The 24,302-nt window shown below is 45.2% G+C and overlaps 1 protein-coding gene and 2 long non-coding RNA genes across 20 annotated transcripts in view; 1 reads left to right on the top strand and 2 right to left on the bottom strand.

The window, feature by feature from the left end:
• Positions 1 to 915: 915 nt before the first annotated feature.
• LOC120711711 lies at positions 916 to 8,418 on the bottom strand. Its single transcript, XR_005690451.1, has 2 exons — positions 7,823 to 8,418; positions 916 to 1,555 (listed from the first exon to the last, which is right to left on the bottom strand). It is a non-coding gene; the product is annotated as an uncharacterized LOC120711711 (long non-coding RNA).
• Positions 8,419 to 10,020: 1,602 nt separating this feature from the next.
• Positions 10,021 to 24,302, bottom strand: part of LOC120711706 (putative F-box/LRR-repeat protein 22) — a 74,852-nt gene continuing 60,570 nt past the window's right edge. Inside the window, exons 1-2 of one of the 3 annotated variants that reach the window (XM_039997326.1) lie at positions 11,017 to 11,504; positions 10,021 to 10,900 (exon numbers count right to left, since the gene is read on the bottom strand). In XM_039997326.1, coding sequence (XP_039853260.1) covers positions 10,360 to 10,900; positions 11,017 to 11,357 — 882 coding nt within the window. In that variant the 5' untranslated portion in view covers positions 11,358 to 11,504 and the 3' untranslated portion in view covers positions 10,021 to 10,359. Of the gene's footprint in view, positions 10,901 to 11,016; positions 11,505 to 24,302 lie in introns of those variants that run through there. The other 2 variants (XM_039997327.1, XM_039997328.1) reach the window with 2 other exon arrangements.
• Positions 12,969 to 17,973, top strand: LOC120711710. 16 transcript variants are annotated; one of them, XR_005690438.1, is made up of 11 exons: positions 12,969 to 13,299; positions 13,435 to 13,543; positions 13,634 to 13,732; positions 14,150 to 14,241; positions 14,996 to 15,082; positions 15,220 to 15,301; positions 15,377 to 15,455; positions 15,689 to 15,818; positions 15,925 to 15,986; positions 16,071 to 17,564; positions 17,646 to 17,958. It is a non-coding gene; the product is annotated as an uncharacterized LOC120711710 (long non-coding RNA). The 16 variants fall into 16 exon arrangements; XR_005690437.1 differs by having other exon boundaries at positions 13,394 to 13,543; XR_005690450.1 differs by having other exon boundaries at positions 12,969 to 13,543; positions 16,071 to 16,218; positions 17,113 to 17,564.

The raw sequence follows: 24,302 nt of genomic DNA, 5'->3' as shown, positions 1-24,302 counted from the left end.
TTCATTCTAAGTTTGGCCACTCATCTTATTTAAAAATTTGTGCAAAATATTATTTCTTTTGTTGTGGCTTGTTTTTATTAATAAAAGTTCTTCAAAAATGACTTAAATTTGACTATGTTTGCATTTTTTTAAAAAAACAAGTGATCAAATGAATTATAATTTGGAACCAAGAGAGTATCTCTTGGGGACTACTTATTTGTCTCAATGTTTAGATCCATCTGTCGTGTCTCCGTTAAATACCAAAGTTGGAGAAATCTGTGTTGCCAAACGGGTGTCATTTTCTGTCTAGATAGACCGGGCTTACAGGTGAGTAAATGTGAAGCAATCTGAGCAAGTGAACATGCTATGCAAAAGGAAATATCCTCATGGACTCATTTCGGCGTTGCTTCATTTCCACAAGGGCAGAGACAGGGGGGGGGGGGGGGGGGGCTAATGCTCCCGTAGCACCATTATCAAAGGCGGAATTTATCCCAGCAGCAGTCTGCAGCAAGACTGTTGGTCCCCCCAATTACTACTTGGCCCCCCCCAATGATCAAATCCTGGCTCCGCCCCTGCATTTCCAGCTCTAGTGCCTACAATCAAGTCTAGACGTTATGGGATGGAATAGTAGGGAGCAAATAACTGTCTAGTACGCCAACGCAACGTTGCAACCACAACAGCTTCGTCTTCGATGCATCAGGCACTCAGGGCTCTGTGTTGCGACGAAGCCATGGCCGGCAGCCGGGGTGCGTACTCGACAGCAGGCAGGTATTTATGGCAGCCGCCAGACCTCTCCATACCGGGGTAGCAGGTATGACACAATGTAGAGAGACTTATCATACAAGTTCATCCAATGCTGATAGCGGATATATCTCATTCCCACAGGACCCAAACTAACACACAATCTGACCAAAACTGATTCAGAAAAAAAAAAGATGCATATGAAACCATAAAGTTGAATTGATCATCATAGAGTAATGAAAGGTAATATCCAAAATAATACTCAGGTTCATCAACGTCCTCCCAAACATACTTGGTAAGAAAATTCGTCATACATGTAGTCCGACTCATAGCCTTCTTGCGGACCATATTCTTCATAAGAGTCTTCATCCGAATCGCAAGGAAGACTCAGATTTTTCACCCTAGCACATTTTGCACGCAGCTCCTGATCCATCATGTGAATGATGTAACCGCCAGTAACATTGAGAGATTCCAGGAGAGGACAACCATCGATGATGGCTGTCAGTCCTGCAGCAGTGAGGTTATAGCGCAACAATTCTAGATAGCGTAACTCAGACATCACTGGAATCACATATGTTTCTTCATGATAAATAATGGCCATGAGGGTCATCATAATAATTGCTGTCTAGGCGTCCATCAAAGCTCATTTTCAGTTTCTTGAGACGGGGACAAGCTTCACATATAGCTTCAAACATCCCCTGAGGCACCATCACTAAAAAACAAGAGTGAAATATCGACATCTTCAAGAAGAGGAAGCTTTTTGAGTAGTGTCACATCCAATGCTACTTTGGATACATCGTCATCTGAGACATGCAAGATTTTCAAAGAAGGTGCTCTGCATGAAGGAGTGCCCTCAAAATTAGAACGGATATAATGGTAATAATGATTGTAGCAACTTAAAAAACATATGTGTGTACAGGGCTGAAAGGATCGAGGCCCAAGAAGAGGGGTTGAATTAGGACTTTTTCAAAATTCTACCTTGTCCTTAACCAAGACTAGTATTGTCCAATCTACAAATTTGAACCCTATTGACTAGAGCACACTAGCAAAGTATCCTTAGGAAGGAAAACACACTAACATGTTCATCTTGCCTAGAGGAAACCACACTAGCATATAAAAGTTCTAGACAAGAAATCAAACTATCATGCCATTATCCTAGTCAAACACACAAGCAAAGAAGAGCAAGATCATAATAACTGAAATTAGTTGCTTGAATGTAAATGCGAAGGACACGAGACAACCAGATTTTTTCCCGTGGTGTCGAAGAGTTGACGCTCCCCCCTAATCCATGTTGGAGCACCCACACAAGGGTATTGCTCCCTTACTTCACTAAGGAGCAAGTGATCACTAAGAATGCTCATTCTCCATCTCCGGAACGGCGAGTTTCACACCGTGTACAAGCTTCTCTTCTTGGGGCTCCCACAAACTCTAAGAGATCACCGAGAACCTCCCGATCACCAAGATTGTCTAGGTGCCGTCAAACACCAAGAGTAATAAGCTTCTAAGCCTTCACTTGACCTACACTCAGTTGGCCCTAGTTCACTTGCAAAGGTGAAATCTTCAAGGTTGGAACACAATCAATGCTCTAGATCTTCATCTCATTGCTCAAAGCACTCTCTTCTTCTCAAGGGTGCCCTCAGGTATTCAATGCATCAAAGGCATCTCAAATGAGCCAGGGGGTGCCCTTATATAGAGAGGAGAGGGTCACATAGCCGTTGAAAGTCCACTGCAGAAAAATCGTGACCATCGAAAGAACCGACGGGTTAGAAGTCGAGGGCGTCGGTTCAACCGGTTTCTCTGTGTCCAAATAGTAGCCGTTGGGGGTTTTGACACAGTATCCAGACTTGCGTCATTGCACCGGTGCATGCTCCGAAGGGGCATCGGTTCAACCGGTGCTGAAGAGGTTCACTGATCAACTCAAACAAGCTCTCTGGAACATAGTACGTCCAATGCACCGATGGTTGATTCTGAAGCGTCGGTTCAACCGGTGCTGAAGGCGAATTACAGCCACCCAAACATGCTCTCTGGAACAAAGTACGTCCATTGCACCGGTGCTTATCTTTTTGACCATCGGTTCAACCGGTGCTATAGAGTTTGTTGACTTGATTTCTGCTTGCATCCAGAGAAGATAGACCGACAGGGCGTCGGACCTTCCGCCAAGCATCGGATGCACCGATGCTAGGGGCATCGGTTAAACCGGTGCTACTAATTTTCTTTATTTTCAGCTGAATTGACTTGGATTTGATTTGAACTTCGATTGTTTCTTCTTCCAAGTGTTGTGTTGACTTCTTTTGACTATCTTGAGCTGTTTTTGAGCGAGTGTGCAAGATTTCTAAAGCCAACTCAATTTTAGTCAAGCTACTAACTCAAGAACCCTTCTTAATAGTACGGTAAAAAACTAAAAACTATAAAACCTAGCTAAATCAAGTGTCCTTCATCTCCTTGTGACACTTGAGACTAGAAAGGTCCTTAATCTTTGAAATTGAGTCCTTGGCATGCATGATTGTTTCGAATTTAGGGGTCTCTTTTCACATTTCATATGAGACTAAACCAGTCATTGATTTTTCCTTCAAAACACACGTTAATCGCATACGGTTGTCATTAATCACCGAAACTTACCATTAGCATCTATCGTCCTAGATGCGCTTCAATCTCCCCCTTTTTGGTGATTGATGACAACACAAAGTAGAGATACAAAGACATGAAATGAAAGCGATAAACAAGCATTCATTACTTAAAATAAAGCACATGTAGGGACATGTCAAAACAGAGCAAACACAATATCCAAAAGACATGTCCATACAAAAAATCCATGAAGATCCAATCACGCCACAAACCACCAAAGCTCCCCCTATCTCTACTCCCCCTTTGGCAAAAAAGCACCAAAAAGAAAGGCGACTTAGTCCTGAGCTGGAGAAGGCGGAGTCCTCAAGCTAGGTCCGGTGGTGAACTTTGTGGCAGAGTCGTCGTCGTCGTCCGTCCAATCGTCGTCGGCCGAAGAGGACTTCTGCTCGACCGGAGTCGTCGGAGCAGCAGAAGCAGCTGGAGTAGAGGTAGCAGCTGGCTCAGAGACAACCGTGGAGTCCGTCGGAGGGGCAGACGTGACGAGAGTCGAGTCTGGCTGTGTAGGGCGGACAGCAGACGGACGGAGCACCTTAGGCTGAGAAGGTGACTTGAAATAGAGCGACTGAGCTGACGGGTGCTGAAGCTGATGCAGGACCTGCTGCTGCCTAAGGAACTCAGCACGCTGCTCGGCAATCCAAATACTAGGTTGGGGAGCAGGAGCCGGAGCAGGAGTAGAAGTAGAAGCAGGGCTAGCAAACACCCCGGTCTGAAGAAGAGGTGACATCGGGAAGGACGCCAAGGGTGTTTGCACAAAGCCGCCAGCAGGTGGAGCAGGAGCAGAACTGGAGCTACTGATGAGTGGGAAGCTGTGGCTCAGGCAGACCAGTGTGACGAAAGAGCTGACCGAAGCACCCCGAGAAGAAAGTGAACATCTGCTACTGAATCTGGGACTGCTGCCGGAGCTGGATCCTCATGGCCTCCTGCTCCTGGCGTATCCCCTCGAGCACAAGTGTCTGGGCCTCCCGCTGGCGAGCCTGCTCGGCTTGCATGCTCAGCTGAGCTGCAGTAAATCTGTCCTGCTGGTCAGCGAGCCTCTGAAGAATAGCAGCGAGTGAATCAGGCTGAGTGACCTGAGCAGATGAAACTGGAGCAGCAGAGGCTCCGGCTGCACCAGAAGATCCTGCCTCATGATCGTGAGCACCTCGGGGGACGGTAATAGTGGGAATGTAATCCTCGTCATCCTCCGAGTCCTCTGAATCAGTGGCTAGGTAGTGCGGGAGCTGGGCCTCTGCAGCGGCTAGTGAAGCGTCCTCAGCTGTCATGGGATTATCCATAACTCTGTCCTCAGCCAAAGCACGCTCATCCAGAATCCGCTGTGCCCTGCGCTGGCATCTCGGGCCGTGATGTCTGTCTCGAGGAGTAGTAGGTGAGTAAAAACTGAAGAGCGTCCTCGACTGCGCCAGCTCATCCATATGAGCATTCTGACTGAGCTGAGCGAGTATCCAGCAGATCTAATGAGCAAAGGGATGGCGACGGTGAACTGTCATCCCATCCATGATCACGGCCTCTAGCTCGCAGATGAAGAAGTCGACAAGATCAAAGTCTCGACCTGTCATGATATGCAGTAGTAGCCACTGCTGTAGAGCTGTGATCCCCTCATTGTATCCGATCCTTAACAACAAACTCTTCCTCAAAGCAAGATGAATGGTGTGTGCCAACGGAGTGAGTCTATCCGGGATCCTCGGAGTGCCAGGCAGAAATGGCTGCTGGAAAAACACACTAACCTCCTCGTCGGACGGAGCGTGAGTCTCGTGGGGGCGACGAGGGGGCACGGTGTTCCCATACGCCATGTAGTGGAGAAAGTGTGGCTCATCAGCAATCTGGACTCCTAGCAGGGTAGCCAATCATGCTCGAGTCAATCTATAGTGCCTCTCTTGGAACATGAAATCTATAAACTGCCGGTCCTCCTCAATAAACAGAGTGGCGTAGAAGACTCGGACCCACTCTCGAATGTATCTGGATCTCTCATTGACCAGAGCAGGCAGTGCATCATATCTCTCGAAGAAAGGGAGAACTAGAATTCCTCCTGTTGCCACGCAAAGAGCGACCCAGGGGAGCATCTTGTGCTCGCTAATCTTGATGTCCATCTGGCAGTAAGTGTGTTAAAAGGACTCCTGGAGCAGAGTGTGAAACCTACGATCTACTCCAACATCCCTTTGCTCAGGAAAATACTGCTCCGGGGTGACATATCTCAATCTCTTCACTTGGGGCCCCGGTATCCCCCTGAGATCCAACAACTCAACCTCGGGAAGCTCCTCTGCATCACTGTGCTGACCAGCGGCCTCTCTGTCACTGTCAAAGCCTGCTGCCCTGTGAGTGGCACCACCTCGAATCTGTGGACGAGAGCGGGACTCAGGTGTGGTCTGAGTGACCTCTGGCTGACGTGTACGCCCTGAGCGGCGTAACAACTGCTGTGGTTCCCCCTGAGCCTGAGAATCCCTGATCCTGAGCGAACCCTGCCTGTCTGCAGCATCTGCAACTGCCTCAGCTCACTCTCGCTCGCTGTCCTCACGGGTGCGCTTCTTCTTCTTCTGTACAACCATCTTATCCTTACCCTTCTTATCACCAGCCATCTGTCATAGAGAATTGATAGAAGATAATAGATTAAGACAGGGAATTATGCGTATACGAGATATCCACTAAAGGTAAGATTGTCCTTAAACAAAGCATGGATTTGATTTGAGCCTATGACATGAATTCTAGTGGATAACTGTCGGAGCATCACATTAAAAGGATTTGCAGGATCAAGAGCAAATGTGTGTGCAAAGGGCAAGATATGTGCATGTGTGCAAAGGATGATGTATCGAAGAAACTACACATGCCAAGGAAGTTTAAGATCATACCCTGACAGTTCAGGAAAGAACCCTAGAAGACAACGACGAAATTTGCCTTTGGGGCAAAACGTCGAACACCTTGAGAGCGCAGGATTATAGGGTGGAAGAGAAAAGGGCAGAGTACAACCTCCTGCGCGTGGAGGTCAGAGAGAGGAGGGTTTGCAGGATCAAATTCCTCCAATCACAGATGTATGCCACTAGAGATTTATACCGGTCAATCATTTTTATCTTTAACAATGACGAGTTCCTAAAGAATTGCTCAGACTCAAAATACTAGATAGACTTTGACTCATTATTAAAAGAGTAAATTTCACTGGCGGTCCCCAAACTTATCCCGAGATTTCAAGTAGGTCCCGGTACTCTCAAAATGCACGTCTAGGTCCCTGAACTTGTCTCGAGTTCTCATCCCGGTCCCGGTACTCTCAAAATGCACGTCTAGGTCCCTGAACTTGCTAATACATTTCATATAAGTCCAAATCTCCATAACATGCTCTCCAAATAGTACAATTAAGTGAACTAACAGGTGGGGCCCATATGGCAGTCACACCTCTCCCTTCTCCCTCCCTCTGTATGGGCGCCGTCGGACCCCCACGATGGACCTCAGCTCCGCGCCACCCCGGTCCTCGTTCATGCCCCAACCGCCGCTTGGCCACGCCGACGGCGGACCCTGCATCCCCGCCGCCCCTCCACCGGCCCCACGCCCTCCCTACCCAGCCGCGCTGCCGTCAAGACCGTCGTCCCACGCGACCCTCGGCTACCCCGCTCCCTGGATGTCGTGCCACCCCGAGGGCGGCGCCCTCCATGGCCACCACCGCCGGCGTGCCCTGGCGGGCGAGCCCCGCTCCGGTCCTGGTCCCGGTCCAGCGCCCGCGGGCCCGCACAGCGCCGCCCCTCGCCCGAGCCTGCCCCCTTCCCCATTCTCAAGGTTGAAGATGGCCATGACCATGGGCGGCGACGTTGGGAGCAAGAGAGGAGGAAGAAGGGAGAGGTGTGACTGCCATATGGGCCCCACCTGTTAGTTCACTTAATCGTACTGTTTGGAGAGCATGTTATGGAGATTTGGACCTATATGAAATGGATTAGCAAGTTCAGGGACCTAGACGTGCATTTTGAGAGTACCGGGACCGGGATGAGAACTCGGGACAAGTTCAGGGACCTATACGTGCATTTTGAGAGTACCGGGACCTACTTGAAATCTCGGGACAAGTTTGGGGACCGCCAGTGAAATTTACTCTTATTAAAATATTACGCAGTAATATTTGTGAAATGGTTTATCACATATATTTTTTTTTATCCGAGGGATCAAGTAGATAAGAAGACACAATTCTTCATGACGTGTTGGCATTAACATAATCAACTGGATTAATTACCCTTACATAACTAAGAAAGCAAAGTTCACAAAACTTAAACACAAAAAAGATAAACCGTGTAAATTGCCTAGCAGTTCATCACAACGTTTGTACTAGTTTATAGAATATTCTTATAATCTCGCTTCAAGATCCATAAAAGAGAACTGTTCATATATACTGGTACAAGTTTAATTAGACACAAAAAGAAGACAAAAAGTTCAGTTTCAGATGAGTATTCTAATGTTTACGGTAGCAAATGTGTGACCAAAGAGCTAGCGCGGAATGGATACATACCTCTCAACCAAATAGAGTAGGAAGTCATCATCGCAGGGACCCGAGAAGTGATCGCACTGGCCAGCGGCACGGTTCACGGCGACACGCGCCATCGCCCGCCACGGCTTCCACCGGACCGTGCCCATGTTCGACGCAGCGCCAGAGCTTGGGCTTGGGCTCGCCGACAGACACGCGCCGCCACGCTGAGCAGGCGCGACCCGCGCCCTCCATGATCTCGCGATGCCCTAGCCTGAGGAAGATGGCGAATAGGATGTCTCCGGGCAGCGCCGCCCAGTCCCTCTCCGCCATGGACGCGGGTGCCGGCGGCAAGGCCGCAGCAGCAGGTTTCTTGCGGCGGCTACCGCCGCTGGGGGGAGAGGCCGGCATCGCTGCGACCTGCAAATCTTGGTCAGGTGTGGAGGGGATTGGGATGCAGAGGTCAGAGCCAGGTGCTGTTTTTATTGGCATCTCCAGAGTCTAGACTCTAGACGCGTAGAAGACGATGCGCCATAGCGTCGCTCCGTATTTTGGCCCATTCTTCAAAAGCTGCATTTCCTGTAGTTAATGGTAGGCACTTGCACATCTTCCTAGAGTGTGCTCCCTCTCCCCCAATTAACTGTGGTCGATGGTTTCCGTGCTAGAAGTTTAACTCTACTCCTAAAAATTGCAATATTTTTATCTCCAAATAAATTTATTAAAAACTATATTCAAATATCTATCTAATTATATTAATTATATATCATAAATATTAATATTTTTATATTTAGTCAAAGTTGTTTCTCAAAAAGCGAAAATGATAGATATTTAGTGATGAAGGGAGCAGTATTGTCTCGTGTGCTGTGGCACCTTGGTTCTAGCATACTCCCTCCTTCCCAGTTTATAAGGTATACACGTATATCAAGATTCAAACCTTCTCATCTTTGACCAATAATTTGACTATTAAATTTTGTTTTTATAATGCAAATTTCATATGATTGGATTCATAATCAAATATAGTTTACAATGATTATAAGCTTATAATCAAAAGTGATATAATATATGATAAATAAATGGTCAAAGTGTTGTTTAGAAGACCGTGTCATGTTCCACCATGCCTTATAAACGGGGAAGGAGGGAGTATTTGCCACCCTCCTCTGTTTGAGACTCCTCTGAATCTCGTGAATCTAGTATATTTTTCAGAATGATGCAAAACAAACTTACATCATTAGTTCATGACAAACACCTTGTTTAAGAACTCTGCAAGTGTAGCATAAACAACCTATTACAAACTGGAACAGAACTTATTTAACATTGTAGCAGAGTTTAGAATTCAGTTGCCTGTGATCAAATGATGCAGAAGGAACCTCATCACTCAAGACCTCTCCTTGATAATAGACGATTTCATTTCCATTGATGCATACATGACTGGTGATAGAAGCAGCTCAGAAATGTACTTTGGCTTTGTTTGTTTCTTTGTGCACTTATGGTGGAATCTGTTTCAGCTTGAGTCTGCTCTCGTGTTCGTCAGGTGAATTGGTCCTCTGATCCAAAATTTAGCTCACAACGAGGTGATGAAAAATTCTCATGTAAACATCTGAACTTGTGTCCTCTGTTGTGAAGTGAGCTCCGTCTGAATATTGTGAAATAAGTATCAGTTTCTATGTTAAAACATCTGAACTTGTGTATTGTCGCTTTCCCGTCGCCCGCATGGTGTGCAATACTGTTTGGAGATCACAGGGTAGAAGCCTCTCTTGTACATTGTGTTTTGTATGGGTGAAGCAATCTGAGCAAAGTGAACATGGAGCCATGGAGGTCTGGCGGAGCACTCTTCGGATTTGCGTCCCACATGGAGGCCTGCCCCCACGGTCAATGCACTGTCCATCTTGCCCATGGGCCGTGACGCAGTGTCAAACCCAAGTTAAATTTCCTTGTGCCGGTTTGAAATCCGGGATTAGGCATATATAAGAAATTGCCGACAGATATCTCTCATATATATGCTTGAAATATTGATGATTTAGCTCCCTTCGTAGCCTTCAGAAGATTAACCAAATCTGAAGAAACGTTGTGCATATCTGAAGATAGCACAAACTTCAATATGATCATGAACAGAACAATGCATACAGGCTTCAGTACTGAAACTATTTCGATGAGGTTTGCAGTTGCACATACTAAAGCCCTCTGCTGAGAAATCCATAAACTATATTTATATATAGTTGAGTTGAGCATTGGATAACACTATGAAATCTGTAAACTGCATAGTTGAGTTCAACTTTATAGATCTACCAACAATTTCTAACAAAGTCATACAATTTTTTTTTACAAACTAGAATATGGCATGAAAATTCTACAAAATGCATGCTAAAAGCTGACCCCAAAAATAAAGCTCTCATGGCAGCACAACGCAGAAGGGCCTCACCAAAAAGAATGGTCCCTGATAACAGCTGATCCCATTACATGTAGATCCAAACACCATCATTGCAAATTAAACAGGATGACTAGTTAGTACTTGGAACATTACATTACAAATCTAAAGTCACCGAAGGGGAAAATTCATAGTCAAACATTTGGCATGTACATGTCTAATCGTGTGAAGGATCAGTCGTCCATCTCCAAGGGCCCAGAACTTGTCTTTTGACATCACCATGATCATGACTCCTGTGAAATTTCACTGATTTATCAGGAAGCGTCAGATCCTTCGCCCCAGCACATTTCTGCCGCAGCTTGTCACCCATCTTGCCACCCACTAGAAATCCAGTAATGTGGAGAGTTTCCAACAGAGGGCAGCTGTCAAGGATTGCTCTCAGCCCCTGGGTAGTCAGGTCGCAGTGAAACAATTCTACGGAGCGCAACTCATGCATCGGTGTGATCTTGCCATGGATTATCTCCAGGGCCACGCCATTGCCATTACGGAAGTCGAAGGACTCGCTGCAGTTGAGCCTGAGTTTCTTGAGACGAGGACAGTCTTGGCAGACGGATCGAAGTAAATTCTTAGAGGGAGTACTGACAAATGAAGGGGAGATTTCAAGATCCTCAAGGAGAGGTAGCCTGTTGAGCACCAAGTTCAGAACTTTGTTCTCCGCGTACAGATGCTTCACATGCAGGACTTTCAGGGAGGGTGCTCTGCAGGAAGAAGAAAAATTTCCAGATCACAGTTCATATATTATACTTAATAATGCTAATTCTACCATTTAATTTCGAAAATGGATCGGATTTCAGTCAGAAAGGGTGTACTGTACCTTCGAACCAGGTAGAAGAGCAAGTGGTTGTCGCAGGGCCCCGAGAAGGCTTCGCATTCCCCGGCGGCGCGATCCATGGCGGCGTGCACCGCCGCCCGTCCGCCGGAGGAAAACGGCAGAACCTCCGTGCCCATGTCGATGCGCCGCCACAGCGCCGGATCGTCGACGGCGACGCGCCGCCAGGCGGCGCAGGCGCGCTCCGCGCCCCGCATGATCTCGGCGGGCCCCAGCATGAGGAAGACGGAGATGAGGATGTCCGGGGGCAGTGAAGCCCAGTCCCTCGCCGCCGGGGCCGATGAGCGAGGGTTCTTCAGATGGGGGGAGGAGGCCATCGGTTGCATCCTGGAGGTCTTTGGGCGATAGAGATTAGGAAGCCAAAGAGGAAGACCCAAGATCTAGTTAAATGGAAGATTAATTGGAAAAAGGCCCTTGACATTCCTCGAAGTTTGGTTCTCTCTCATTTTTCTTCTACGAGTAGTTTCTCGTTACTACACTTATTTCTATGGGTTAATTAGATGGGAACATATCTAGTGTAAACTAAGGACTTCGTGCAAACCCGTGCAAATCTACTAAAAAAATTTCAAAAAATTCTGAAAAAAATCATGAATGTGCTTCTCAGATTACATCATCCATATATAAAATTTCATGGTCAAATTCGTTTTACTCTAGAAGTTACAAAAAAGACAAATTTGAGATGCATTTGAACCATTATTGTTGTCAGAAAATTTGTCTTTTTTGTAACTTCTAGAGTAAGACGAATTTGACCATGAAATTTTATATATAGATGAGGTAAGCTGAGAAGCACATTCATGATTTTTTTCAGAATTTTTTGAAACTTTGTTTAGTAGGTTTGCACGGGTTTGCACGAGGTCCTTGGTTTGCACTAGATACGTTGCCTAATTAGATAGAAGCCATTATAACTTCCACCATTTTGAACCATGCCACTAAAACTTAAAAAACTCGGTGGAGACCATTACAATTTCACCTGAGTTTGAAATACGTCATTTTCTACGTCTTCCACTCGATTGGGCCCACATGCAGTGTATAGCTCTTCGTATTTACAAAAATGCCACTCCCTGTGTCTCTCTCTTACACCATGGGCCTACATATCAGCACCTTCTTCCTTCCATCTTCCCTCGCCTGCTCCGTCCTTCCCAGCCTCTGCTCGCCGCGGCTGCATCCGCTTCCACGCTCGCGAGACCGCGCGCCGCCATCGCGCCCACGCCGCGCTCGTGCCGCGCTCGACGAGGCCGTGGCCGCCGCCGCCGCGCTCGCTGAGGCCGCGCGCCGCTGGGAGCCGCCGCCGCAGACGCGCCCACGCCGCGCTCGTGCCGCGCTCGACGAGGCCGTGCGCCGCCGCCGCCGCGCCCGCGCCGCCGCCGCCACGTCAAGGCCGCACCGCGCTCGCCGAGGCAACGCCCCGCCGCGCGCCGCCGCGCTCGCCGAGGCCGCATGCAGCCGCGCCCGCTCCACGCTCGACGAGGCCGCGCGCCGCCGCCGCCGCGCCCGCGTCGCGCTCGCCGAGGCCACGTGCCGCCGCGCCCTGCCTCGGCCGCGCTCACCAAGGTCGTGCTGGTTGGTAAGAAGGGAGGAAGAAGATGCTGACAGGTGGGCCCATGGTGTAAGAGAGAGACACAGGGAGTGGCATTTTTGTAAATACGAAGAGTTATACACTGCATGTGGGCCCAATCGAGTGGAAGATGTAGAAAATAGCGTATTTCAAACTCAGGTGAAATTGTAATGGTCTCCACCGAGTATTTGAAGTTCTAGTGGCATGGTTCAAAATGGTGTAAGTTATAATGGCTTCTATCTAATTAACCCTATTTCTATCTATCTATCTATTATTATACTATAAAGAATTTAAATAATTGAAATTCTTCTTATCAAGATTAGTTTATCTATTTTTCTCATAAAACATTTCTTTAAGACCTATATGCAAGCGCAAGATGTTCGACAGCAGACTTGCAAATCGACTCCCTCACCCGTTGAGGTGATGTATGAGGACGGCGCCCGCCGACTCGCCCGCGACGAAGACCCAGCCCGGGTCGGCGAGCTCGGACAGCATGGGGCAGAGGAGGACCGCAGCCGCGTCGTCGATGGCGGCCAGCGGGTGTGCTCCGGCCTCTGGTGCTTCCCACCGCCATGACGCTGCCATCTGTTCACGTCTCCTCGTCGGCGTCGCGTGGGGCCACAGTCCAGCGAGGACGCGGCCGCTGCCGGCCTCCCCGGCAGGCCGCCGGCGCCACCCCCGCTACACGGCCGCCTCCCACTCCGGCATCCCAGGTCTGCCCTGTTCAAATCCACGGATTTTCCCATTTGCATCTCATTCATCCCATGTCTGCACCGTTCAAAATTCTTGTCGCCGCATGGGATCTAGGAAAAAATTGCTTCTTTTGCAATTGGCGTTTTGGTTAGTAGGAATCAAGGATGATAATACTACTGCTCCCTATCCTGAACCATTGTCTGACCAATTGGATAAATCCATTGTTGGGGGCGGTCTTCAGTTATTCGAGTTTTCAGACCACAAGTAAGTTTTTTTTTTATAATTGGTGTTAACTTAATTTTTTGATAAATAATATAATAGCTTTCATTCAGCTAAATGAATATTTCTTAACAGCAACCTCTCCATGTTTTCCTTTGCAATTTGACCATGATAAAAGTGCCGGACTTGAAGTGCCTGGCACATTTCCACCATCACATTTCGATTCTGCATCAGGTATGGCACCTTTGCCCATTAAACTTAGGGCTATAGCTTTGGCAACATTAGCAAAAACATTTACTAAAACCATCTCTATTGTGGCACATGGATCGCTAATAAACAAACATGTTATTGTTAAAAATTAATTATTTATGTTCCATCAAAATTATTTGGATCATTGTATGTGTTGTATGCCTGCTGCCATGTCAATTGTTGTAAATTGATTATGCTTTCTAAATCTGGTAAGTGGAAAATTTTCCTTTGGGTGTTTTTGATGGAGGTTTTTTTCCTTTGGGTGTTTTTTCAGTCATTAAGTTCAGCTTTTTTTGTTGATGTATGTACCAAGCTGAATGCCATACAAGAGCACCAATATGTCTGTTCTAAGAGATTTACCTGATAATACTATATGCCAATATTAAGTTATTTTTGGTACAGTCAAGGACACAGTTCGAATGCTTGCATGGTAGAGCTGATGAGTTCAGGCAATATGGCTACAATGCAGTCCCAATGCAATCTGATTCTGTCAAGTATGCTCTTATGCAACATGTGATATTTTTTTTTCTTCTGCAGCCATTTGTGGATAGTTTATCTAAATGCCTAAAGCATGGATTTTACAATCCACTTAAAGCAAGATCATAGTATTGCAGTTGTGATATACATCACTAACAGCGTTTCATTCTCCTTTGCAATTCTTGACATTCCTGTTTTCTGCCTTTATTGGTTCAAAATTTGGTTACTTATTCTGTCTCAAGTCTAAACTTTGCTAGCAGCCGATGGAGTCTGGATACCTGACCAATCTCCACTTTTATGGAATTATATGCACTATTTTATTTGTCCATTTGTTCAATCCTAACATCTGCAGTTTATTCCCAGTAAGGTTGTGTTAGGCTGCAGCACAATGCTAATAAATAGGATTCATCCAATAGATATTATTTTTACTACTGCAAGTCTGCAACAAGTTTTGGGTGTCAAAAAGATCTGTAAGAGATTAACAGCATAAGACCGAGTTTTATTTGTCAAAGCTCTAGGAGAAATTAGTACGGTAGACATATTGCTAACTAATTAGACAAAATTAGTAGTAGTAGTAGACATACCAGTATGCTTGATCACACTTTCAGTGTGCCTTATTCTGTTCTGATTATCTAACATATTGCCCCTCAAGATTTGATAGCAATCGAGGACAAGGGCACCTTGGTTTGCTTATCCTCAATTCTGTTCTGATGAAAGAAAGTAATGTGGCATGCTTATCTGACATGGGAACTTCTTACATGTACGAAGCAGTAACACTTCCAGAGAAACTTACGAATATGGAGGCGGAATAGCCCATGTTTTTTCTCAGAGGCTGATGCTACCAGGTTCAGGGGAATGGTAAACCCTGTCACATGTATTTTCAGAAAAATAATTATATTCATACAGTATAATAATTACCACATAATCGCTATTTTTTTTATGTGTCTTTGACCTGATTGTCACCAGTCTTCTGACTGAAATTCATGCCTCTTCAGCGATTGGATGATTTGGACGAACAATATGTTAATGTCAACCTAGATGATGATGACTTCTCTCGTGCTGAGCATCCTCACCAAGGTTTGTATTTGTTCTCTTATGGATTTCTTTTATGTTTGCTTTAGGGAGTATTTTCTGACTAGGATATTTTCTCAGCTGACGCCTTGAATATCACCCTGGTTGATAATTTTGAGTCTGGGCTTGAAGAAACTGATGTGTTCAATCATTTGGAGAGGTAAAGCAAAGCTACATATTTTAATTTACCATTCTTTTACCATTTACTTTAAAAAAAAAACTCGACCAGGGGGAGAGACGTCCCCCTGATTTTCATCTTAAGAAGCTTGTGCTATGACTCGAACTCGGGCTGGCTCAGTGAACCGTTCTCTGGTGTGTTCAGCTGACCAGTTGCACCGTGAGAGTGTTGGTTCTTATCATTTACTGTTGTATACTTGTTTTTCTTGCGTACAGTACAAAATGCCCCTGGTTGCTCTGATATCTTACTCGGGAAAGTCACCCTCAGAATTATATTATCCTAAGCCACTTATGCAGCTGTGGAAGGAATGCACTGAAGTCAACTCTGCAAATGCCTCATCTTCAGGTCACTGCATTATTTCTAATTTTTTGTCACTTGAAGAAATTGTACTATTTTAACATGCAAAATGCTAATTTAAAAATCTTCACTGTTTCTTACTTTCTCAAAGCAGGCCAGCCATCTTCATCACAAGAACATCCGAGTAACTCGCCACCTCATGAATTTCCACCTCAGGTGGTTCCAGATTCTTTCATTTTCTAGAAAAATAGCTCTTTCTCCCTATGAGCCAATCATGCTGATGAGTTGTTGAATTTGTAGCATGAAGGAGAATATGAGATGGAAACAGGAGCTCACCCAATGGACTTTACTGATGGCCTCGAAAAACTCAGAGGAAACATGAGTGCAGAGTTTGACAGAGCTTATGATACTCTGCTTAGTGACCATAGTGTTACTCATGGAACTCCTGGTAAGTGAATTAAAACACTCGTCGCACTGGCACAATTTGTAATGTTATGCTAGCTTTGTTGGCTTACAGACCATTCGTAGTTTCTTTAATTAGTTTGGCTTTACACTTTGGACGCTATGCAATGTGCTTTCCTTGGGGTTACATCATGGTTACTCAGCTGATATTGCTAGAAAATGTAGCATCCTTAATTTGAATCTATACATTATTCCGCAGCTTTCTCAGAATGGTGGCAAATAATAGTTCTGATAAGTTTCACTGTCTGACGCTCCCGGCCAGATAACTTGGGTTTACTGAGTTTGCTTGAAATGTTTTACGCTAGAGGAATGTCTAATGGGAAGTTTATCGGACCACTCATTGAGTTTTAGTGTATTGCTAGAATGGAGCATATTATTTACTGAGGAACGCGTGTTCTACAGTTTTGGCAACTTTTTATTACATAAAGGTTACACAGCTGGAACCATACGGGGACATCTCGATCTCCAGGGGGGCAAAGATGTGAATGTGAATATCGGGAACAGTATTGCTGCTGAGGTTCTTGCAGTGCACACATCCGTGTTGATATTATAATTTATACAGCGATTACATTTTGCACAGGAGGTCTGTTAGGTCATATTATTGTTGCTGCCTAGGTATGTGAGGCTTTGATACAGATTGAGATTTTTAAGTATGCTTCTTTGTCCCTTTTTCATTTGCCTCATTGCTGATTGCATTTATGTGAAGCTTAATTGACATTTCATAGCTTAATTGTAGTTATGATTATCCATATAGCAGGAGAAAAACTCTATTTACATTTCTCAATTTTGGATCACATTATCCTTGAAGGTGAACTCTGTTGTAAATGCAATACAGTGAAAAACTAAATTAAAGAATTTGTGATTGATCATTTGTGCATAGGAGCCTGTAAATGGTTGTCCTGCAAAAGCTTCGTTAAACTAAAAGATTCCTCCCGGTTCCAATGATGACTGCTGGTGAGCCCTTTTTCTTTTCTCCTTAACACAGTAAATTCGTATGTCTACTCCTAAAAGTCTGTAAGGGTGAGTCTTATATCAGTCTGCTCGCCTCCCTAGCGATAGTCATTCCAGTCACCGATTTATATATACTTCTAGATGCATTTTTTTTTCATTTGCAAAGCAAATAAGTGTACATATGCTCACTCTCCTTTCCATCCAATGCAGGTACATTTCTGCTCTCTATTTTTTTTATATTTCTCAAGGTATGCTTCCAGTTTAGCTCACCAAATACTACCTGTCGAGACCCCCCAGCGAAAGGCATCGATGGCTTAGTGAGCGGCGCTGCTCCTCCCCAGGTCTTAGTCGGGCCCTTCGCCGGTGACAAGCATTCACCAGGTGCGCCCCTTTCCTCCCCGCTGTTCGAAATCGAGCACTGCTAACCCTAATGTACGCTATTTTTGTTCGCATTTGGCCCAGTTACATGCATATGCCACAACTTCGGTGTTTTAAAAAGGCAGTGACAGTGATAATGAAAAGGTTGGATCTGGCTTTCGTGCAGGAAAAGGCAGCAGACTTCGCACCAAGTAGTGGTTTCATAAAGTGCAGATTTTCGTGTGCATTGATATTTGAATCTTGCATTCATCAATATCGAAATTTGTAGTGTTTTATTCTTATGTCGTTCTGGTACATGCCCCAAATGTCAACAAAATATATTTATAATTTCCATGTGTTTTGCTGCATGTACATCTTTTTTTCTTTTGAGTATTTGTCTAAATCAAAAGTTAGAATAGTCGGTTGTATTTTAGTCCTAATTATGTGCTTCCAAGTAAAGCTAGAAAAAAAAGAGTACATCAAAATTATACAGGCATAGTTTTTGTTTACTAAATATTCTTAATATGAGGGGCATATATTAAGATTATTTAGTAGCACTCTGCTTCTTTCAATAATGCTATACTAGCCATTTGTCTTGAGAGATGGATACTTTTTTAATATTCGTTATTGGTGATCTTAAAACGCTACGTTCATTTATGTTTCTCTTATTGCATAATCAAATATCGAGTGAACTGAAAGAAAGATTGGTAATTTGGATCATCTAAAAAGCTTGCTAGAACTACGCTACCAAGATGCTTCTGCATCTTAATCATGTTAACGATAGCACCAACAGCATCCTCGCGTGTGCTTTCAAATGAAGAATCGAAAGGATGACCGCACACTATTATGCTATGGAAGCTAAATATATGACTATGCACGTTGATGTGTACGGAGGAAATTCGTTTCACAGTAACAACGCATGGGTACATAGTTTGAGAAGCATTATAAGCTTGATATAGAGTGATTGCTATAGTATCGACAAACAAGGTTAATTTCTTTAGTAGTCGTTTCTTATAATAAAATTATTTTATAAATACATTTTTCTATGACACATGGCACACATCTTCTTTATATGTATAATTATCTTTCTAATTATTCGTACGTACTTCGTACTAACTTATACATACCATTTAGCTATTTTATTATTATATATTTTTTATATTTATCTATTTTCATTATAAATGAGACATCATTAATTGTTTTCACCATATACAATTTTTTAAAAATGTTTGTTGCAACTAAAATTTAGTGTTATTATTTTTTCACAGCATTATTCTTTAAACACTTGCGTGCCGCATGTACACTCTACTAGTACGGGTAAAAGAAGTTTGGGATGCTTTTGTTGCACCGGTGCCCTTGGTGTGGCCACGGCCATGGCCACCCTACTCTGCTCCGCCATCCTCTGTCGGTACCTCAGGACTAGGGTACCCCTCTTGCTATGGCAAGACTCGTGTAGTTCTCCGTAACTGCGCATTAAGGAGCTGAGCAGCCAGATCCCTGGGGTCCGGCTCCATCTCACCGGACCAACAGCCCCGGACCCGGCTTCCCGCTCGGGAAGCGGGTCCGGTGACACCACGTGTCCTGAAGAAGAAAACGCTCAGGACCAAAACGGCCGGGGGCCCCGGACGCCCCGCGGGGTCCGGGACCCCATATACTATCTGGACCCCTCACCGGGAGGGAACAGACACCCCGCCTGGGGGGTCCGGAGCCGCCACGTGTCCGCAAGCACGCGCGCGGTTGCCAAGCTTCCTCTGGAAGACTTGCCCACCTACCGCATTTAATGCGGGTGGTTCAGAAGTGCTCTGCCGCAGCAGAGCCCGAGGAGACTTTTGACAAGCTGTACTGATTGGTCGCGCGTTACCAAGGTGCACAGTACAGCCGCTGGCACCACTTATGCCACGCCCGTCAGTCCGCTACGCCAGTTAGACATGACAACTCGGTGTCGGAGTATCATAACGGCTACGCGATAGGCCCGGCAGTCTACGCCGCAACCTACACTGTCTCAACGGGCGCCTCACCGATGGGAAAGGAGAAGACCCCCTCGATCAGAGAGTCTACAGGACGGCGAAGCGTATCCGGCAAGAGATTCTCCATCACTGTAGCACCATTAGTGTCTATTTAGTATAGAATACCTCCTTATTGGGCCCATCTGTCGGGGTCCAACACCCGTGTACGCGCCCTCCTTGCACTATAAAAGGGGGACGCCCGCTAGAGAATAACTTAGGCCCGGCAGGGGCAGCGGATGGACTCATTCATACAAGCGCAATACACCACGCGGTGGATGTAGGGTATTACGCTCCGGCGGCCCGAACCACTATAAACTCGTGTGTTCTTGCGTTCTTGCCCCCGTGCTAGATCGGCCTAATAAGCTTGGCACTTCCCCGAGTACTCCCCCTCAGGGAATAGGCGGGTGCGTTCCGCCACCCGGCAGTGGGTACCCCCAAAAGCCCTCGACATCCTCCATCAAACATACAAATCCATACACATATAATTCAAACATGTGCATATATTACTGAAGCATCCGTTCCGAAAAGAAATCGAAGCCGCCACCATGGGAGAAGAAAGTCGAAGTCGGATTCGGAACGAAAAGAGGGAGAAGTGTGGGTGGGGGCCGGCAACGTCGATAGGAGGCGGCAGGCCGGATCCGCGGATGTGAGGCAGCGGGGCTGGTGAGGGAGGAGGCGCGTGTGGGGGTGGGGGAGGCGGTAGAGCGGGTGAGGGAGGAGGCGGAGCGGGTGAGGGAGGAGGCGCGTGTGGGGGTGGGGGGGGAGGCAGAGCGGGTGAAGGGGAAGGCGGCGGCGTGGGTGAGGGAGAGGTGTGGGTAGGGGTTGGGTGGGGGAGGAACGCAAGACCGAGTGGGAAGAATCCTGTGCGATGAATGCAACCGGAGAGAGAGAGAGAGAACAGTTTTTAGTGGGCCCATTCCAAATAGCCCCACATAGCACTCCTTGGGGAATAGTTGTTTGGGTGAGCTATTTACAAATTGTTGGAAATTTGTGATCTCAGGATAACAATCTAGATCTGCATGGCAAACAAATTCCACAAATTAGAGATAACATACCAAATATATTCATGTACCGTGATTGGCAGGTACACCTAATGTTGCCATCTATAAGTCGGCCCCGGTACCACAGTGCTGTCTATAAATATGAGACGGAGGGGTACCCTCTGTAACCCTAATCAGTTAATCTCGCGATTAGCAAAACACCAATCAATTAGGGCACTGGAGGGGCTGGAAGCGCGACTTCCTCATCTACTTTGTGGCAGGCACCGGCGGGAGTTGCTGGTCATCATCGACATCAAGATCTTCATCAACAAGAGATCTAAGTCTCTCTAATTGGTGAAGATTAAACTCTACTTCATCTACATCAGCCCTACTACTACAACTACAGAGGCGTTCATTGATTCAAAGGTTCTAGTCAGTATTAATCTAATTAATTCCGCATTAAGTAATTAGTGATCATGATTAGACTAAGCTAAGATCTTGTTCATGATAATTAAATCTAACAATCGGTATCAAGAGCCTTCTTAGATCTGTCGTGATCCTAATCCAGAGCCATCAAGTTCTAAGCCTCTGATTTATGTCGGTTTAGATCTGTTTCGTGCTTAATTATATGTAATTAATGCTGATATGGATCTAATCATTTAAGTGCTATGTGCAAATCAGTGCACCGCAATTAGTAGATTGGATCTACTATTCTGTTTGCGTGCAATAAACACATGGATCTGTTATGTGCAATTAGTAATCAACTTGATGAAACTAAGATTAAGTCCTGCACATAAGGTTTTCATGGGCATTTTAGATTAAGGTCCATGTTTATGAAGTCATTAGCCTAACTTATGTTCAGATTAGATTCTGGTTAATGCAAGTTTTAATCTGATTAGGCTAAGTACCTCAGATTAGATCTAAATAATTATATTAATGCTAATTTATGATTAGACCGAGGCATGCTAAGATTAATTTCATGATTCAGTTAATGAGTTTATGCAATTAGGGTTTAGGGTTTCGGCTACTAAGTTTTCTCCCCAAATTTTAGCCCATTGTTAAGTTGGTTTTCCCAAACTGAAGTCAGATCGATGAAATTAAATGCATCAGTAAGCATGTAGAAGAAGGGGAAAAGCAATTTCACATCGCATCAAGAAATCTCCAAATGCCTCATGAACTCTTACCCTAACCCTAAGATTGAGAACACTTACCTGAGACTCAGCATGCCGTGCGCATCAGGCGCGCATCAGCCCAGCCAATTGCGCCACGAGGAGCCCTCGACGGCCGTGCGTGCGATTAGTGCGCACGCACACACCGGCGAGGGGCCCTGACGGCGCACGGCCAAGACCGACAGCCACTGCATCAGCGCTGGGCGCACGTCGCCCCGTCGCGCGGCGCGCAGAGCTGCATCAGGCGGCGGCCTGCAAGGTTCGCGCCATAAGGCGGCGGCTGCCCCCGAGCTGGCGTGCAGTGCTCGCAGCACCCGTGCGTGGCTTCAGGCAGCGGTGCTGGCCATTGAGGAGTGGGGCTAGCACGCGGCATCTGGGGCAGCCGGCCAAGCGGGAGAGCGGCACGCGCAGCTGCCGCGCATGAGGCAGCAGTGGCCGGCCGGGGCGCACGGGCCTAGCCACGCGACGGGTCAGGCCAGCGGCCAGCCCCAAGGGCGGTCACGCGGCGCATGCCCATGTGGCCCTGCAGGCGGCAGCTGCGTGCCCAGATCCCATGGTGGCGCTGTGCACTGGAGGCTGGCCGGATCCCTGGCGACCGGCCCCATGCAGACGCGGCGCTCGGTGCGCGCGGGGCAGCGTCCATGCCAAGGGCGCGCGCCATGAGGAGGCGGCGGCTGCCGGGTCTACGAAGGCGCATGAACAGTGGTGGCACGGGCTGAGGTAGGAATGGAGAGCGAGGAGGCATTATGGTTTCAGACAAGCCTCTGCTCTTTTATGTGAAACTTAAGGAGTTCGTAGCCGTCGGATTGAATGAACGGACCAGATCGCTTGGCATTAGGGTTTGGTTAGGTGGATTGGGCCGACTCCTTTTTGGGTTGCGCATTTGGGCCATTAGCATTTTATGGGCTGGTTTTATGAGCCTTTAGCCCAGTTTAAGTTTTAAAGCCTTTTCCATTACTGTTTTAATAATTTAAGTTTTATTTCCTCATTGTTTAAGTTAAAGGCTTTCATTAATTACTGTTGCACCTATAATTACCAGCTTTATGTTTATTTAATGCCCATGAGTATTTATTTCATATTTGAGATATCTATTGTTTATAATTTCGCAAATAAGTTTATTGCTTAATTTATCTATGATAGATATTTCTCAAGTATGAATAGTGATATTTTTTTCATAATTTTGATGTTATGAGGTTAATTTAATAATAATTATGGAAAATTATCACGAATAATGAGTTCAATTTCGGGCTATTGATGAGTCTTGTTTTTCAGCACAATTAATTCATAATCTTAGATGTGCTTGTTAAATGAGAAAGAATCTAAAGATTAATGAGCCTTATCTTTTGTAAGTGCAATAAAGTTTAAATTTTCAGTGCAATTAAGTTTAATAAGGTTTTATGCACTGATTATATAATGTAAAGTTTAAAATTTTATAAGGCTTATATCTACAGTGAAATCTAATCACTTCATGATTTATGTGTCATTTTCACTGTTTAAATTTAAGTTTAAAATTCCAGAATAAGTGTATTTGCCTTAATGTTTCCATTATGCTTTTATTGATGAATATTGCATTAGTTTGCATTGTTTAAGCTGAAAAATTATATTTTTTCCACCATATACAATTAAGATGCTCTCTAATCAAATGGAACCATCGAGAAGTTTGATTAGAGTACACTTGTAATTAATTCTGACCATCGTTGTTTTAATTATGAGTTAATGATAAGTTTCGTTTGTTTTTCACATCGGTGATGCAAATTGAAACTTATGGCATAATTTTAATCAGACCATCGTAGGTTTAATCTTGTGCCTTTATGTGCATCTGGTTGTATAAGATTATTGAGACTTCAATTTTATAATTTTTTAGTGGATTATAAGGACTTACTAAGTACCATTGAGCCCTTTAATGGCACCAACTTTTCTAAGTGGAATAAAGCGGTGCACGTTCTCAAAGTTCTGGACTTTGATTACGCATTTTATGAGGATAAATTTATTAATCCTTCTATAAGTACTGAGAATTAAGGGAGTACAACTCCAAGTTGGAGAAATGGGAAAAACCCAACGAATTTGCAAAATTAGTTATAAAACATTCGATCTCAGATGCTATAAGGGGAGCATTTCCTTATAGGAAGGATGATAGGAAACTAAGTGTTAAGGAGTTTTTGAACTCCATTGAGGAAAGTTATAAAGTTAATTATGCCAACTTCCTCATAAATAAGCTGTCTACCTCACGTTATGATGGGCACAATGGACTAAGTATACACATTAAGAGCATGCACAATATGGCTGCTGAGTTGAAAGCACTTGGCAGGTTCATCTCTAATGATCTACTAGTGCAATATCTTATGGCTTCTCTACCAGAGTATTATAATAAGCGTGCTCAAAATGTGGATACTCCAGTAAAATATAAGTTCTGTGAGTCACTTCATCAAGTGCAAAAGAAGAGTAATAAAGTTGTCTCATAAGCTTTTTTAAGTTAAAGTTTCCCCTAAATTTTGGTGGATTGATTGAGATGCATTCCCAGCAGGTCATTAAGTCTGACCCATAAGTTGAGGGGAGTTCAAGGGGAGCAAAGTCTAATGATGATGATGAAGACGAAGATGTTAAATG

Source organism: Panicum virgatum, chromosome 6K, assembly GCF_016808335.1.
Source record: "Panicum virgatum strain AP13 chromosome 6K, P.virgatum_v5, whole genome shotgun sequence".
In the NCBI taxonomy this organism is placed as follows: Eukaryota; Viridiplantae; Streptophyta; class Magnoliopsida; order Poales; family Poaceae; genus Panicum; species Panicum virgatum.
The sequence above is the reverse complement of the archived record's forward strand: the minus strand, read 5'-3'. Positions and strand labels throughout refer to the sequence as shown.